Genomic DNA, 14,543 nt, shown 5'->3' on the forward strand with positions numbered 1-14,543 from the left:
TGGCTAGAGTGCCAATCCTGCCACGAAGCCCCAGGTTTCCCTGTGAGTTGGAGGACCTCACAAGGCTGGATGTAAATTAGCACCATGCCATAGCAATTGCAGGCTAAGGGTCTTACTCAAGGAGCCACCTAAGTAGGATCACTCACATGGCATTCACGGGATTTGAAACAGCAACCTTCCGATTGCTGGGACAGCTCCCTAGCCTCGGAACCACCAATCCGTTTTGCAGAAAGAGTAGATAAATTCGGGCCCGGAACGTTAGTTTTACAGTGAGCAGCGGCGGAACAGTAAGTAGGTCGGATTTCCGGTGTATCAGACACGTGTGTCGAATGGAGGAGGAGTGTCCGATCAGCAATATTCCTCCAGTCTAACACATTTAGTAACGAAGTATGAGTCCGATTTGATAGTACTATATTCCTTCATACCATTACTATTCCGTTGTCACTGGAAATCGTTTAAAGTTCTTAGGTAAAATTATTTTAAGCGACTTTACATACGGAAGTATGTTGTCCGATTTGGATCTAATCGGGACCATTCAAGAAGACGATGATGTCCCCGAAGAAGACGATTCTGCGTCTGAAGATGAATCCGTGAGTCATGCAATGGTTAATTCATTGAATTGAAACTTTAATTAACAGTTATTGAACTTCGACTTTAAGTAATATACTGTTATTGGATTGTTTTACTCTGCTAGACAATAAGATGGTTGACGTCTATAAAGAAATCTCGGTCGTTACTTCTGTGTTTCAGTGATGTATTTTCCATATCTGACCAATTGTTTTTAACCACTTTCAGCTAGGTATTTGATGTTATTAACGGTTGGAAAATACATTTTATTACTCAAATTAAACAAGATGTTCTCATTCTGGTGCCTGGTGTCGGTTGACCTGCCATGTGGCGATCAGCCGTGTGTGTTGTGAATTAAAGTGTGTCTGTTGAACATCACTGCGACGTTATATGGAAGTTGTAAAGTAAAATATCCGTATATACAGCCACTGAAAAGGATGAGGTTAGATCCTATCACTGGCAGAATGGAGCAAAAGGCAGGGGGACAACCTGGATGTGATTCCAGTCCGTTACAATTGTACTGTAGGCAATTAAGTCACGTAACTGTAATATTAATTAATTTGTGTGATAGCATGGGACTGTTGCCAACAAACTAATTTGGGTGTTTAAGACGTCCTTAAAAGATGGTATGTTTTTGACTAGAGTGACAAAGTGGTTCAGCGCTAGCCTCACACCTCTAAGATTGCTGTTTCAAATCCCATTGTGGAGTTTGCATGCTCTCCCTGTGTTGTTTGGGTTGCCTCCCGAAGTCCAAAGCTATGCAGTCAGACAAACTTGTGTTCACGCATGGTGTGTGTCATTTCCAGAGCTTGTATGTATTTTTGAAACTATTTCACCTCTGGTAGCGTGATGACAGCCTAACCCCCTTAATACTTCTTTGCTTACCTTATGTAAATAATCATGTTAAAGTTTAATGTAACTTCAGATATAAAAATGTTGCTCCTGCTCTCTCATTGAGTGCTACACTCGTGTTGCATTCTTGGTTGTCCTCTCCCATGGAAAAGAACTAATATATCTGCATATCTGAAACCCCAGTGCAAAATGAGAATTGTCTCTTCCTTCTCAGGAGCAGCCCATCATTTTGGGACGGAAGCAGAAACAGCTGAAGCGGCGTGGCGCCGGTGACTTTGCGACGGGCTTTGAGTTTGGGGAGCGCGATGGGCTGTACAGCGAGGACTGGGCTATGGCAGATGTCTTGGCACAGCTAAAGAAAAGGGTGAAGTTCTGATCACTGACAATGCACTGTTTAAAACATTTATTCAATCCTTTTATCCTAATGCCATGTAGATTGTTGCCATTTTCTTAAACAACTACCTTGATAAGAAAGTTTACATGGTTTTGGTTAATAGTCTTTCAGTCTATATATGTGCTCTGTGATGATGACAATTTCTTCAAGTACTTTTTATTTTTTTTGTTAAAGAAAGCTGCCACCACCTTGGATGAGAAGATTGAAAAAGTCCGCAAAAAGCGAAGAACTGAGGTGAGGTCTCCAAATGGACCATAAAATGATCATGATGTTGCGGGTGATGTAGAATGCCTACCAAGTTTATGCCTGTGATGTATCATGGTGAGATAGGGATGTTAATTCCACACTGCTGTAGCTATTTTAGTCTGTGTTTTCGGGGAATTAGCCAGTGAAGAAGTGGGTGTTTGGAACTCGCCGCAGGAGAGAGCGCTGAAGGAAGTGAAGACGAGCGATAAGGAAGAAGCTGAAAATCAGGAGTTAGAAGCTGGAGGCGATGAAGATGCAAAACCAGAGGTGAAAGACGAAGTGGAAGAGGATGAGGAAGACGATGAGGGGGCTGGTAGTGGCAGTGGAGAGTCAGACGACGACGACGACGATGATGATGGCCTGGATGGTTTAGGCTCCGCAGATGAAGAGGTCCTCACCAAATCAGGTGAGAGCGGAATCAGTGGGTGAGGCTTTAGATTGAATGGAGTTTTGATTCTGTACTGATGCAGCGTCATGTTCCGGCTGCAGATACGCTGAGAGAAAAAGGCAGGAGAGGCAAGAAGAAACAGGATGCAGGAGAGGTGAGTTGCAGAGACTTTGTACAAGAACAGACATGTGCCCCTTTTACACAAGATGCAGAGTGAGCGTTTAAATAATCCCCTGGCTTTGCAAAGCATTGTGGTGCTCAGGTCACACGAGCACTTTAACCTTCCAGCCGTTTCTGAGCAGTTTCTGCGTATTTTACATTAAATAATGTTGTCTAACTCTCGCATAGAAATAACTCGTACACCAAACAAAGGATTACCTTTGCCCTGTCGAGTATGTTAGAATTGATTTGTCTTCATTTTCCACTTATTGTGGTTAAAATATTAATTGTGATTAATAAACTCCCTTCCGGCTGTCCTCTTTGTCGCCGACTGCTCCTGGTATACAGACACTGGAAGCCTTTTATGAAGATGCCTCAAACTTCAATGAGAACCTCACATTCGAGGACATGAATCTGTCCCGGCCGCTGATGAAGGTTGTACAGGGGTGACGTGGGAGTTTAATGTTTCTCTTCCGCCCCCTTTCTGTCCCCGAGCTGATCTTGCGTTTTCGCTTCTCGCAGGCAATCGCGACGATGGGCTTCAAGCAGCCCACCCCCATCCAGAAGGCCTGCGTCCCCGTGGGGCTGCTTGGCAGGGACCTCTGTGCATGTGCAGCTACCGGCACAGGTGAGAGGCTGCGGCCCCCTGTACGCTGACGGGGGAGAGGAGAGACAGACAGTCATCTGTGATCTGATCATTCTGTGTATACCGCCATTCATGATAAGCTGGGAATCTGTAAGAACTTTTTCACTCTGAATATCTGTGTTAAGAAACATTAAAGTGGGGAGGCTGAAGCAGGGGAGGGAAAATCAAGCGCTTCCAGTGAAAATCAAGCATCTGAAGACAGATTTTCTGTAGCAGAAAGGCTGCTGTTAACTGGATAAAGAGGGACGTCTTTGGCTGCTTGGACTTATGGGAAATAGTACCGTGGTTCCACCAATGTGTCCATCCCAACCCAGGCAAGACTGCTGCCTTTATGCTGCCCGTCCTGGAGCGACTCATTTACAAGCCCCGGCAGGTCCAGGTCACCCGCGTCCTGGTGCTGGTGCCGACCCGTGAGCTGGGCATCCAGGTACACACGGTGGCCCGCCAACTGGCCCAGTTCACAAGCATTACCACGTGCCTTGCTGTGGGTGAGTGCTCGTCTTTGGCAGCGGGTCTGTTGTTCGCTTAGCCTGATGTAAATAGTCACTTCAGGGTCCCCAGCAGGTGTTTAAGAAATAAAAAGCTTGCGAGTATTCAGAAGATCGTAGGCAGCAGCTGGTGAGTAGAGCATGCTGCTTCAGCATCTTTGGAATTAGGAGTATGTTTATTTAATATTGTAGGGCACTGACTGTTTGTGGTCAAAGAACAAATGCGTGGTTTAAATGGTGTTTGTCTTTCTGGAATGAAATGCATTCCTAACCTCACCCTGATTCTGAAAGTTTTGTGCCATACACATTACCAAGCAGCGCTTTAATGAGTAGCATGGGGACTGTCCAGACCTGTCTTTAGGGTAATTGCAGGGTCAGCGTCCACTGAAGCCCATATTTGACGTGCTGTGATCTTCCCCGTTGGAGCTTTTCGTTTGCGTTCATGATGACCTGTCCTTCCTTTATTAAACATAGCGATGATTTAGGCTAGCGTGCATTTTTAAGGCAGCACGATACTAGAAAACTTTCAAATCTCGCAATGTGATTCTTTTTTTCTGGTAAAGTATCTCAGACGTTTTCTGGTAAAGATTGCTGTATTTATGAGGCAAAAAAGGAGTTCCCAGAATACGTACCCAGAATAAACTATAGCCAAACAGAATTTATCGTCCACCAAATAACTTGGTGGTGCTGCATCGAGTTGTGTCAACAGATCACTTGTTTTTCCTCAATATCGACTCTGTGGAATCCCAGATATTTCCATAGAGCAGATGCCTAATGCCTTTTGGTGATCAGTCCTTGTTCACTTTTCTCCTCCTCACCGATTTTTGTTACATTTCTCACAAACACAAATTTACGACAGCAATGATGAGAATGATTACGATTGGCTTGGAGAACGCATGCAGAGCTCGGGCAAAGGCAGCGATGGTAAACATTAGACTGTTTTTTTTTTTCTTTTTACATAACCTAGATAATCTTGAAAAAGAAAAATCATCAAAATTGCAAAGCGTGATTGATGACTTTTTGATGATCTGTGTGCAGCCAATCTCATTATGAGGGATGCCACCTGCTTAGACAATTTTATCGGCAAGATTTCGAAATATTGGAACTGTATTGCAAAATGGAAAATGCCATATGCCACAGTATGTCTGTATTGTATGACGGTATGAAAATAGTGATTTGATTTGAGTCCCCTAACAGATGATTATCATTTTAATACTAAGTGTAACACAGATGTATCACTCAGTAATAAAATTGTTGCCAGTTTATGGAAGCCCTACAGCCTCCTTGTTTAGACGACCGCGACGCGTATTTCAGGTGGTTTGGACCTCAAATCCCAGGAGGCGGCTCTGCGGGCTGGACCCGATGTCCTGATCGCCACACCGGGCCGTTTGATCGACCACCTCCATAACACACCCTCCTTTGAGCTCAGCCAGATCGAGATCCTCATTCTGGATGAAGCTGATCGGTATGTAGTGTTGTGGAGTTAATATAATAATTATTGTCATAATGTAATTTATTACACTTGTTGTGGAACCAATTGGTAAATCAAGGATGGTAAACAGAGTTTTTCTAAATGTCTTTTAAGTTCTCTAGAAAGACAGGACTTGTTGCTTATCACAATATTTAATAGCCATAATTATGTATTATACATGGAGATGTAAAAAGAAATACCAAGCTTACAGGTATGAGCAGGAAGAAGATTGCATACCCTTCCGGTAGCTTCTGGTGATGGGAGCGTTGACGGCACCCTGCCCAAGCCAAGATCATCTGCCGTCTGACATTTAACGTCCTTCTGGAGGCTCTGAACTGTTTCCAGTCCAGCTTGGTCGAAGCCAGTTTTGAGTTTGGTCTCTTGCAGGATGTTGGATGAGTACTTTGAGGAGCAGATGAAGGAGATCATCCGAATGTGCGCCTACCACCGGCAAACCATGTTGTTCTCGGCTACCATGAGTGAAGAGGTATGAGTGGTCCTCATTTTGGGAGAACACCATACACAGAGCCGGGGGGGGGGGGACCCTACAGCCCAGGAGGGGTAACGGCCTGAGGCAACTCATGTCGTTTACTTGTATATTCTTGCTCTCTTTTTTTTCCAGGTGAAAGATCTGGCTTCTGTCTCCTTGAAGCAGCCAGTGAAGATCTTTGTTAACAGCAACACCGACGTGGCACCTTTCCTTAGGCAAGAGTTTGTGAGGATCAGGCCAGCTAGGGAGGGGGATCGGGAGGCCATTGTGGCTGGTGAGTGCTGCCTCTGGGAGGTCTGCATGCGCCCGGGCCAAATCGGGGGTGCCTGTTGTTTTTCTGTAGCAGACTGTGCTGAAAGGGAGATCTGTAGTGTCTTCCTTTTACTTCCTTCGCCGCCTCCGCTCCTTGTGAATGCGTTTCTGCTCACGTCCGTATGCGACCTGCCGGAATCCTGTACCGTGATATCTGTCCGCCTGACGTGAGCCCCGTTTCTCCCACAGCCTTGCTGACCAGGACCTTCCAGGATCACGTCATGGTCTTCACTCAGACCAAGAAGCAGGCCCATCGCATGCACATCCTGCTGGGCCTGATTGGCCTGAAAGTGGGTGAGCTTCACGGGAACTTGTCCCAGACCCAGAGGCTCGAGGCCCTCAGGTACCCTCATCACTTCCTAAGATTGCTATAGCTTCATTCATGCCTCCCTAGTTTTAGCCTGCGCGTAAATGGACTCGGTGATTAAAATCATTCCTCAGTGAAGTGATTTTCAGTTCACTGCACATTTGAATGTTTTTTTTCTTTTTTTTGTACTTAAGTGCCCCCTGGTGGCTAGTGTAGGTGATGAGCCATTAAATTGATTGTTGTAGCTAGTCTTACACCAGTTTCACAGCTCTGGTCCTCAAAGACTGCTTAATGCTGCTGAGCTCAGTTAATTAACCCTATTCTTATTAACTGACAAAGCAAACTGTGTTCAACTGAGTCGTAAATCGAAATATTTCATTGCTAATTCTTACCTGAATTTCCATCCATTAATTTTGCACCTGCCTATCCTTGTTGGGATGTCGAGGTTAAGTCAGATTTGTAAAGTATAAATAAATGATACAATAAAGCCCCACCAGATGTATCGCTGTATATTATTTTCATTAATCACCAGTGAGTGACCTCTCAGGCCTTGAATGATTTTAGCAGTATGCATAAATAAATGATGAATTTGATTCTTTGGTACTTTACTGATCCCAACAGAATTGTAGGAAATTGCTCTTGCGCCTAAATTACAGTTGAAGTCTGAAAGATGTTTTTGCTTAAGCTTTTTATTAAGAGAATTTTTTGCTAACAGTAAAACAAAATAAGATTAAGGTGACTGATAACAGTCAGATGCAAACAAGCCATTTTTACATGATTTCCGTGGTGTGATTCAGAGCGCGTTATTAAGGAGCTCTGCTTCATGCTAAGCTAAGCGTCCAATCCTGCAGATCGCAGGTGCCCAGCAATGGGGTCTCTGCTGACCCATAAGGTGCATTATGGTTCTCCTCATGCACTGATGTGCCTCATTTGACCAATTAGAGTTTCGATGATTCATCGGATTGAGTATAAATATGCTGTGCGTGCAGCGGAGGTACGGGGGCGGCGGCTCAGGACTGTCGTCTCGCACCTCCTGGGTAGGGGGTTCGAATGCTGCCCTTCTGTCAGTGTGAGGCAGTTTGCATGTTTCCCCTGTGTTGTGTGAATGTCCTCCTGGAGCTAGACCACTGTCTCATAATTAGCCAGAGAGTGTGTGGGGGTGTGTGTGTGTGGTGGGGGGGGGGGGCATCCTGTGCAGTCCGAGATACTGTGAGCCTACAGACAACCCCCCCAGCCCTGTCCAGAATGAGTAGTTGCAGGGTATATGAATGGGCAAACAGGATAGAGTTACTAATAACTCATAATAGCTTTATAAATGCAGTGTCTGGATACATTGTTTCATTTCCAGAGATTCAATCTGGAATTGAGTTATGCGGAACTCTTTTGTCTCACAGGCGATTCAAAGATGAACAGATTGACATTTTGGTGGCTACAGATGTAGCTGCTAGGGGTTTGGACATTGAAGGGGTTAAGACGGTAAGGCTGAGTAATTTATTTGAGAAAAACCAAGTTTTATAGTGTGTCCTATGTAATTCTCTTAATTTCTTAGACTGCAGTGTCGTGGGCAGGGGTGTTGCTAGAGATTTTGGGCCCCATGAAAGCATATCATATTAGGCCCCCCAGTCCAAACCAATCCAGTTATTTTCCTAATTTTTTAGGGCCCCTGTCACTCAGGGGCCCTTGGAATCGTCCTAGCTTTCCTCCCCCTTACGGCGCCCCTGGTCGTGGGTATCACAAAACTATAAGCATCCTGCTTCAAACTATTGTTCTAGGTATTCTGTATAATTTATAGTGCATACAAATTGGTAATCTAGAAAGAATATTTAAATATTTCCATTCTTTGTGTAATAGATATTTTAATACGGTTTTCTCTTCCATATCTACATGGTGTTAAAATAGATCAGATAAAAAAATTTTGTACATCAAAAATTCTTATCTTTAAGCTGTCACCACCAGGTCATCAACTTCACCATGCCGAACACGGTGAAGCACTACGTCCACAGGGTAGGTCGTACGGCACGCGCCGGCCGCGTGGGCCGATCCGTCTCGCTGGTGGGTGAGGCGGAGAGGAAGATGCTGAAGGAGATCGTCAAGAAGGCCAAGACACCAGTGAAGGCGCGTGTCCTGCCACAGGGTGCGTGACCACGAGCCGAGATTCGCACCCACACGCCAGTTACAGTGTGTCACATGTATATAGCAGAAGGTTTCATTCAAAGCGACATGCAAGCCTGGATCAGAGAGCAGCGTCACTCAGTCCATTGCTCAAGGACCCGAACGGTAGCGTCATTCTGCTGGCCAAGGGATTTGAACCAGCGCCCTTCCGATCAAACTGAGCCCTAACCCACAGGGCCAGAATCTGATCCTGTTCTGCATTCAACTGAACAAGTACAATTACAACAATTACCTAACTCTCCCTGGACAAATAAGCCTCTAGCTGGCATATTTTAAAGCAGTGATATTTTACAATGATGTTGATACTTTACATGGAAAAGTAATTAGGAGACTATAATACATACTACTCTTCACTCTTTCGCTGTTACTCCAGTGTGTCCTCGTTGTGATTTTTGCTTTCTCTGTTTGCCCCCTGTCCCCCCAGAGGTGATCCTGAAATTCCGGGACATGATCGAGAAGCTGGAGAAGGACGTTTATGCTGTGATGCGTCTGGAGAGGGAGGAGAGGGAGATGGCTTACTCCACAGCCCAGGTCGGCATGCTGCGCCCTGCTCCGTAAATGCTACAGCCTTCCCATGAATTATGTCGTTGATTCATTCCTGAAAGACCACCGCAAATCAAATAAATGCATACTGCAAACCTATTTCCATTATAACCCAACCCCAAATCCAAAAAATCTGCTCTCGCAACACTAGAACATATAAGTAACAAACAACAATTTTGAATAAAATGTAATTTAATGAAGCGTCATTGTACTTATTGTACAGCGGGAATTTGTGCGTAATTCTGTTTTTACACAAAGCATTTGTTTCATACATAATTTTTTTTTTTTTTAAATGCTGTGTATCTGAGCAGTCTTTGGCTGAGAAACACTGAGAAAATTGGCCTGTAAATTGAAGTCCAAGTTTCAAAGCTCAGAACTCTCAATTATGGAAAAAACAGAACAAAACAGAATTGCGGTAAATCTATGGAATTACTGTGATTGTATAATAAATGTTACGCTGAGTGGTTCAATTAGAATCTGAAGATTGTTAGATGGAAAGATGGATGATGTACTTTATTGATGCATACAGCAGCAAAGAAAAATAAAATGCAAATGCAAACTCAACAAAAAAATGTCAGTAAGCTTGTACCCAAAGTAATATTCCTGATGGCAGCAGGTAGGAAGCCAGCTGACGGGGTTAATATCTGTGATAATGTTCTTGTTTAGCTAATCCTCGCATTAGCGTCAGGTGGCTCTGTCACAGACACACTTCCACTGTCACTGGGATACCTGCTGCTTACGTGTGACTCATTTTGTCGATTGTGCTCCGGCTTCTCAGATCAGCGCCGCAGAGAAGCGCCTCAAGCAGGATGGCCAGGACCAGGAGCCCCAGCGGACTTGGTTCCAGACCAACGACGAGCGCAAGAAAGATCGCAGTGAGTGTGGTTGAGTTGGAGGGGAGGGGGGGGGGGACTGCAGTGCGTCAGCTGACACACGGTGTGGCGGGGGCATGTCCTGTCTGAATGAATGACACTGGAGTGCAGCGACAGACGAAGCACTGTTTTTCCTTCCAGTGAAAAAGGCCCTGCAAGATTTTGACTTGGCTCTAAGAGGAAAGAAGAGAAGAGAGAAGTTTTTGAAAGAAGGAAAAAAGAAAACGCTATCTGTAAGTGTTTTCTGTGTTTCTTTATGTCACTTATGTATTGTAAAAATGCTGGTGGTACAAGAGAGGAGTGTGCTGTCAGTATTTGTGACAGCAGTTGCTTAGCAGGTGGTTCTGATCTTGCAGTTTAAAGCACTTTTATAACTGCCCATTTACTCAAGCAATTTAGTTACTTGTATAAACAGGTAATCGGTGGTGTCTTTGTAGGACTTGAACCAGTAACCCCCTGAACTGTACTGCTCTCCTATATACTTTATTAGTACCATACCTACATGGAGTTATATAAATATATAATTTCCATCCATTAATATATATTTATATAAATGTATAGGGTTGAACATATAAATCTGAGGCGTTAATCCAGTGTCTCTGGCTCTGTTTCAGGCAGAGGACAGGGCTCAGTTTGAGATCCTCAAGTCTCAAATGTATGCGGAGCGGGTGGCGAAAAGGGACCGCAAACCCAAACGGGCGCGTGCCATGCCTGAGGATAGCGCTCCCGTGCAGAAAGGTCAGCTTCTAAAACAACTATTTTGGAAAAACGTCTCATACAGAGAACCAGAACACTTATGTCATGTTTTCCATTATTATGCCATATGGAAACATACCATGATTTTAGTCTAGATCTTAGCCTGATCTTTAATGTTTTTCAGTTTAAAGCCATTTAAAAACCATGAACAGATCAGTTGCTTCATTTTGAAGCTGAATTCCATGACTGGTTCAAAAATGCAGTTCTGAGTTGTAAAAGAGGACTTTATTATAAAGTTCTGTTTATACAATACTGTCACCAGAACACCAATTTTTAAGGTAATATTGTAAAATCAAGACCGTATAATAGCCTGGTCATTTATTTGTATTGGCAGTGGGATATTAATCTGAAGTAAAAATGGTACACTTGTAGCTGTAGACAGGTAGAATATTAAGGTGTTAATAAAACAATTCATCAGTGTTCCTCGATTGAGGAGTGGCCAGTTGCCAGGCTGATTAAACCACTTCAAGCTTAGAGTCATTCTGTTTTCTTGTATTTCTTTTAAAAGTATTTTTTCTTGTTTGTATTACTATCTTTAGCTGCATTAGTTATGCCAATGTATAGTTAATGACCAGGAAATGGCTGTTTACCAGTTCACTAGACACTGTTTTGCTTATTTATAGCTTAGGTCTGACTTTCTGCCTTGAGCAGAAACTGGTGTCAATAACCTTGCAGTAAAGTGAAATTTTATGTTCATAAGTAAACAAGGTACACCATGTGAATACCATCTGTCCAGGAAAATTACTGCATTACCCTGCAATGTTCCTATATTGCTCTCTTTTTGAATGCATGCTTTTTATATAGTAATGTTGAAGTCTGCTGAATCATTGTAAATTGATTGCGTAGTATCTTTTTCCTCAGTTTAAAAATCACCATTAAATAACAAGGCTCACTTCTAAGTAGAAAGTGATTCTTTGTGTGCATGGTTACCAGAACATGGTTTGTTGTGTCAGGTTTTGGACTTTACCAGAAACTTTGTTTGTTTTACAGTGACTAAGCAGAAAGGAACGAGACCGACCAAGAAATCAGTCTTCGACAAGGAGCTCACCAACACTAGCAAGAAAGCGCTGAAACAGTACAGGGCTGGGTAGGTCACTGGAAAAAACACCCAGTATGCTTCATTCTCACCAGAGTACTGACCAGTTTTCATTTGCTCATTGAAAGGTTTTTTTTCCAGATCTGCCTAGATAATTCAGGCTAACAGTGTGAGAGGAAAGATTCACTTTATTGAAAATTACAGATTTTTTTTTGTAATTTCCAGAGTCACTGCTTATCTGAATTTGAAGTTATTCTAACCTGAATAGATGTATTTTAATCATATTTCATCAGTGAAAATATCGTACTTTACAAAATTAAAGATTTAAACGGCATTCTAATATGGTCTGCGATTTAAAATTGGAGAACGATTTGTTCTGATCTAAAATATCTGGCAATCCCAATCTATTTGGCGACATTGGCAGGCATTTTTCTAGATGGTGGGTCTCTCCAGGGTGACAGAAACCCTGATGAAGGCTGACAGGATGACTCTCTTAGCCATTGGAAGAGGAGTCAGTCGTTCCATTTCTCAAATATTGAAGCTGAACAAAAGAAATGAAGTCATTCAAATCCCAAAAAAGGCCAGTTGCCCACGTGAGACGAGTGAACAGGATGACAGGGAGATTCTCGGTGGATCGGTTCAGCACCACAGCTGGAATGCTCGCCAAATCAGTTCTGCACAGGGCAAGTATTTGTCTTGACAAGGTATCGTCCTCTGGGACAATGTGGACTGAGAGCCCGCTCTGTAGTGGCAAAGCCGCTCATCAGCAAAAAGAATAAGCAGGCTTGACTAGCCCTTTGCTGAGGAGCGTGTTATGGGGACAGCGAACTGGTCCAAAGTTAAATTTAATTGGTGGCGTTGAATTGGGGAAGAACTTCACCTATAGTATGTGAAAGAAGCAAAGTTCTGAGGGGGTAATTGTACTGGTGTTGGGCATGTTCTCTACAGCAAGAGTCAGGCCTTCACCCAACCAGGCAGCCATTTTTAATACAAGATAATATCCTTTGTCACACTGCCAAAGTGTGGCAATTCCTCAAAGCTTAGAACATTGACGTGATGAAATGAGGCACTTTCACACTTAAGTATTAGATCCAGATTCCTGTTAAGATCCTGGGCTCCACTGGGGACTTTTGTATTTCCTGGCCATTTTTGTGTGTCGCTTTCACACTGCACAACAGGAACTAAGTCCTTTATGCTAAATAAACATGGGAGCTGCAGAAAGTTCCTAAGTTAAACGTTACACATAATTTCATGCAAAACTTCACTACCACCCCAAAACAATGGAGGAAGAACAATTCGTTTTGTAGTTATCGATCGCAATCAAAACGGGACACAGTTTTTCATTTATATTTCATTTATGCGACGCATGACATGTTTATCATTTTTATTAAATTTGGCCAGCAAGAGTAAAAAAAAAAAACGTTGTTATGTTATCCCACTAAAGTTCCTTCCGTGTGAAAGTGTCCAGATTTCTGATCTGAGCTCTATCAAAAATCTCTGGAAGGTCATTTGCAACAAAGCTATGGCAAACAAATCCACTACAGTGAAGTGTGGAAGAAACTGGAGGAGGAGGGGAACGAAATCAAGTCAGAGTAGCGTGAGAAATTTATGTCCAGTGGGCACTGATGTGCCAAAGTCATTGAAAGCAGGGGCCTCTTTGCCTTCTGCTAGTTTCTGAAAGTTGTAATCATCAAAAATTGTAATCATTTGTAGGCTGCTTCTGCAATGAAATTGTAACCGTTTTCTAATTTTGATCACAGACCTTCACATAACTTGTTTAACCTTTTTATATTGTGAAGTGTGATAGTTTTCAGTGTTGAAATATGATTAAAATTCACGTTCATGCTAGAATGAATTTGGATAAGCAGCAATATTGTGAATAACAAAAATGTCACTTGTTTCCTAATTTTGATTGCTACTGTATTTTATTTGTATTATTTGTGTGTGGAAAAAAAAAAAAATAATATATATATATATATATATATAATATATATATACACACACACACACACAATATAAATATATATATATATATAAAAACATAAATGCGTTAGATATTTATAAAGTATTTTCTTGTATAATATAGACCCTCATTTGAAGACAGAAAGAGACTGGGGATCAATAACAAAGGAGGCGGCCGCTTCAAGTCAAAATCCAAGTAAGTGCATCTGATGCTCATGAGCTACATGTTGACATCATGGTTAGGAAGGATAACCGTCTGCATCTGACAGCTGGCTTCCAAATTGTCCTTAGTATTGTTATGTCTGTTTTGACTCTTGTGCAGTATAACAGTTGAAATTGTTAATCATTTTATCCACATCACAGGTTTAAACGAAAGTAAGCCAATTTACTGTGGAGCAAAGAGACGGAGAAAACTTCACGAGCATCTTGGCAATGAATGGGGGCTGAGAAGCTGATGTACCACAAAAAGCCACAAACGCCTGTATTTTCCCATATTTTTTTTATTAGTTTTATTTTGTGACATGGTAATGGTTTTATTACAGGACAGAACTGATGTGGGTGACTGAAATATTTCTGTATGAATAATTTGAATGCAAGACATACAGGTATCTGCAATGACCATAATTTAAACATGCATCTATGACTTCAGACAAAGAACGTTAACATATTGTAATAGCCTGAATGATATCTCTGTATTGAATATATTTGGAGGAAGTTGTGAGAATAAAATCCTAGTCACTTATGTTTAATATTATTGATAAACACATCCGCATTTTCTGTGAGATGGATTAACTGAAGTTCATTCTGCTGTGTCTTAAGGTACAGTATTTTTTAAAAAGTATGAGTTTTCATATGGATTTTTCTGTGTAAGATGAAATTAAT

General features: G+C 42.4%; 1 protein-coding gene across 2 annotated transcripts; it reads left to right on the top strand.

The window, feature by feature from the left end:
- The first annotated feature begins 261 nt into the window (after positions 1-261).
- On the top strand, positions 262-14,403 carry ddx27 (DEAD (Asp-Glu-Ala-Asp) box polypeptide 27). Of its 2 annotated transcripts, XM_023796798.2 has the most exons (21): positions 262-590; positions 1,634-1,783; positions 1,988-2,047; positions 2,234-2,465; positions 2,549-2,601; positions 2,955-3,041; positions 3,129-3,234; positions 3,567-3,740; positions 5,055-5,205; positions 5,599-5,698; positions 5,834-5,975; positions 6,203-6,356; positions 7,715-7,796; positions 8,277-8,454; positions 8,917-9,023; positions 9,814-9,910; positions 10,049-10,140; positions 10,522-10,645; positions 11,654-11,750; positions 13,786-13,857; positions 14,025-14,403. In XM_023796798.2, exons 1-21 carry the CDS (start codon positions 504-506, stop codon positions 14,038-14,040), a joined length of 2,361 nt encoding a protein of 786 aa, XP_023652566.2. In that variant the 5' UTR covers positions 262-503; the 3' UTR covers positions 14,041-14,403. The 2 variants fall into 2 exon arrangements, with proteins under 2 accessions (XP_023652566.2, XP_023652567.2); XM_023796799.2 differs by lacking the exon at positions 14,025-14,403 and having other exon boundaries at positions 13,786-13,861.
- Positions 14,404-14,543: the final 140 nt, after the last annotated feature.

The sequence above is a fragment of the Paramormyrops kingsleyae genome, chromosome 8, assembly GCF_048594095.1.
Source record: "Paramormyrops kingsleyae isolate MSU_618 chromosome 8, PKINGS_0.4, whole genome shotgun sequence".
NCBI lineage: Eukaryota > Metazoa > Chordata > Actinopteri > Osteoglossiformes > Mormyridae > Paramormyrops > Paramormyrops kingsleyae.

Bases quoted from the DNA above. Each gene is read 5' to 3' on its own strand.
- ddx27 (XM_023796798.2), top strand. From the start codon at position 504: ATGTTGTCCGATTTGGATCTAATCGGGACCATTCAAGAAGACGATGAT. The intron at 10,141-10,521 runs GTAAGTGTTTTC...GCTCTGTTTCAG, and splicing joins GAAAAAAGAAAACGCTATCT to GCAGAGGACAGGGCTCAGTT. The intron at 11,751-13,785 runs GTAGGTCACTGG...TGTATAATATAG, and splicing joins CTGAAACAGTACAGGGCTGG to ACCCTCATTTGAAGACAGAA.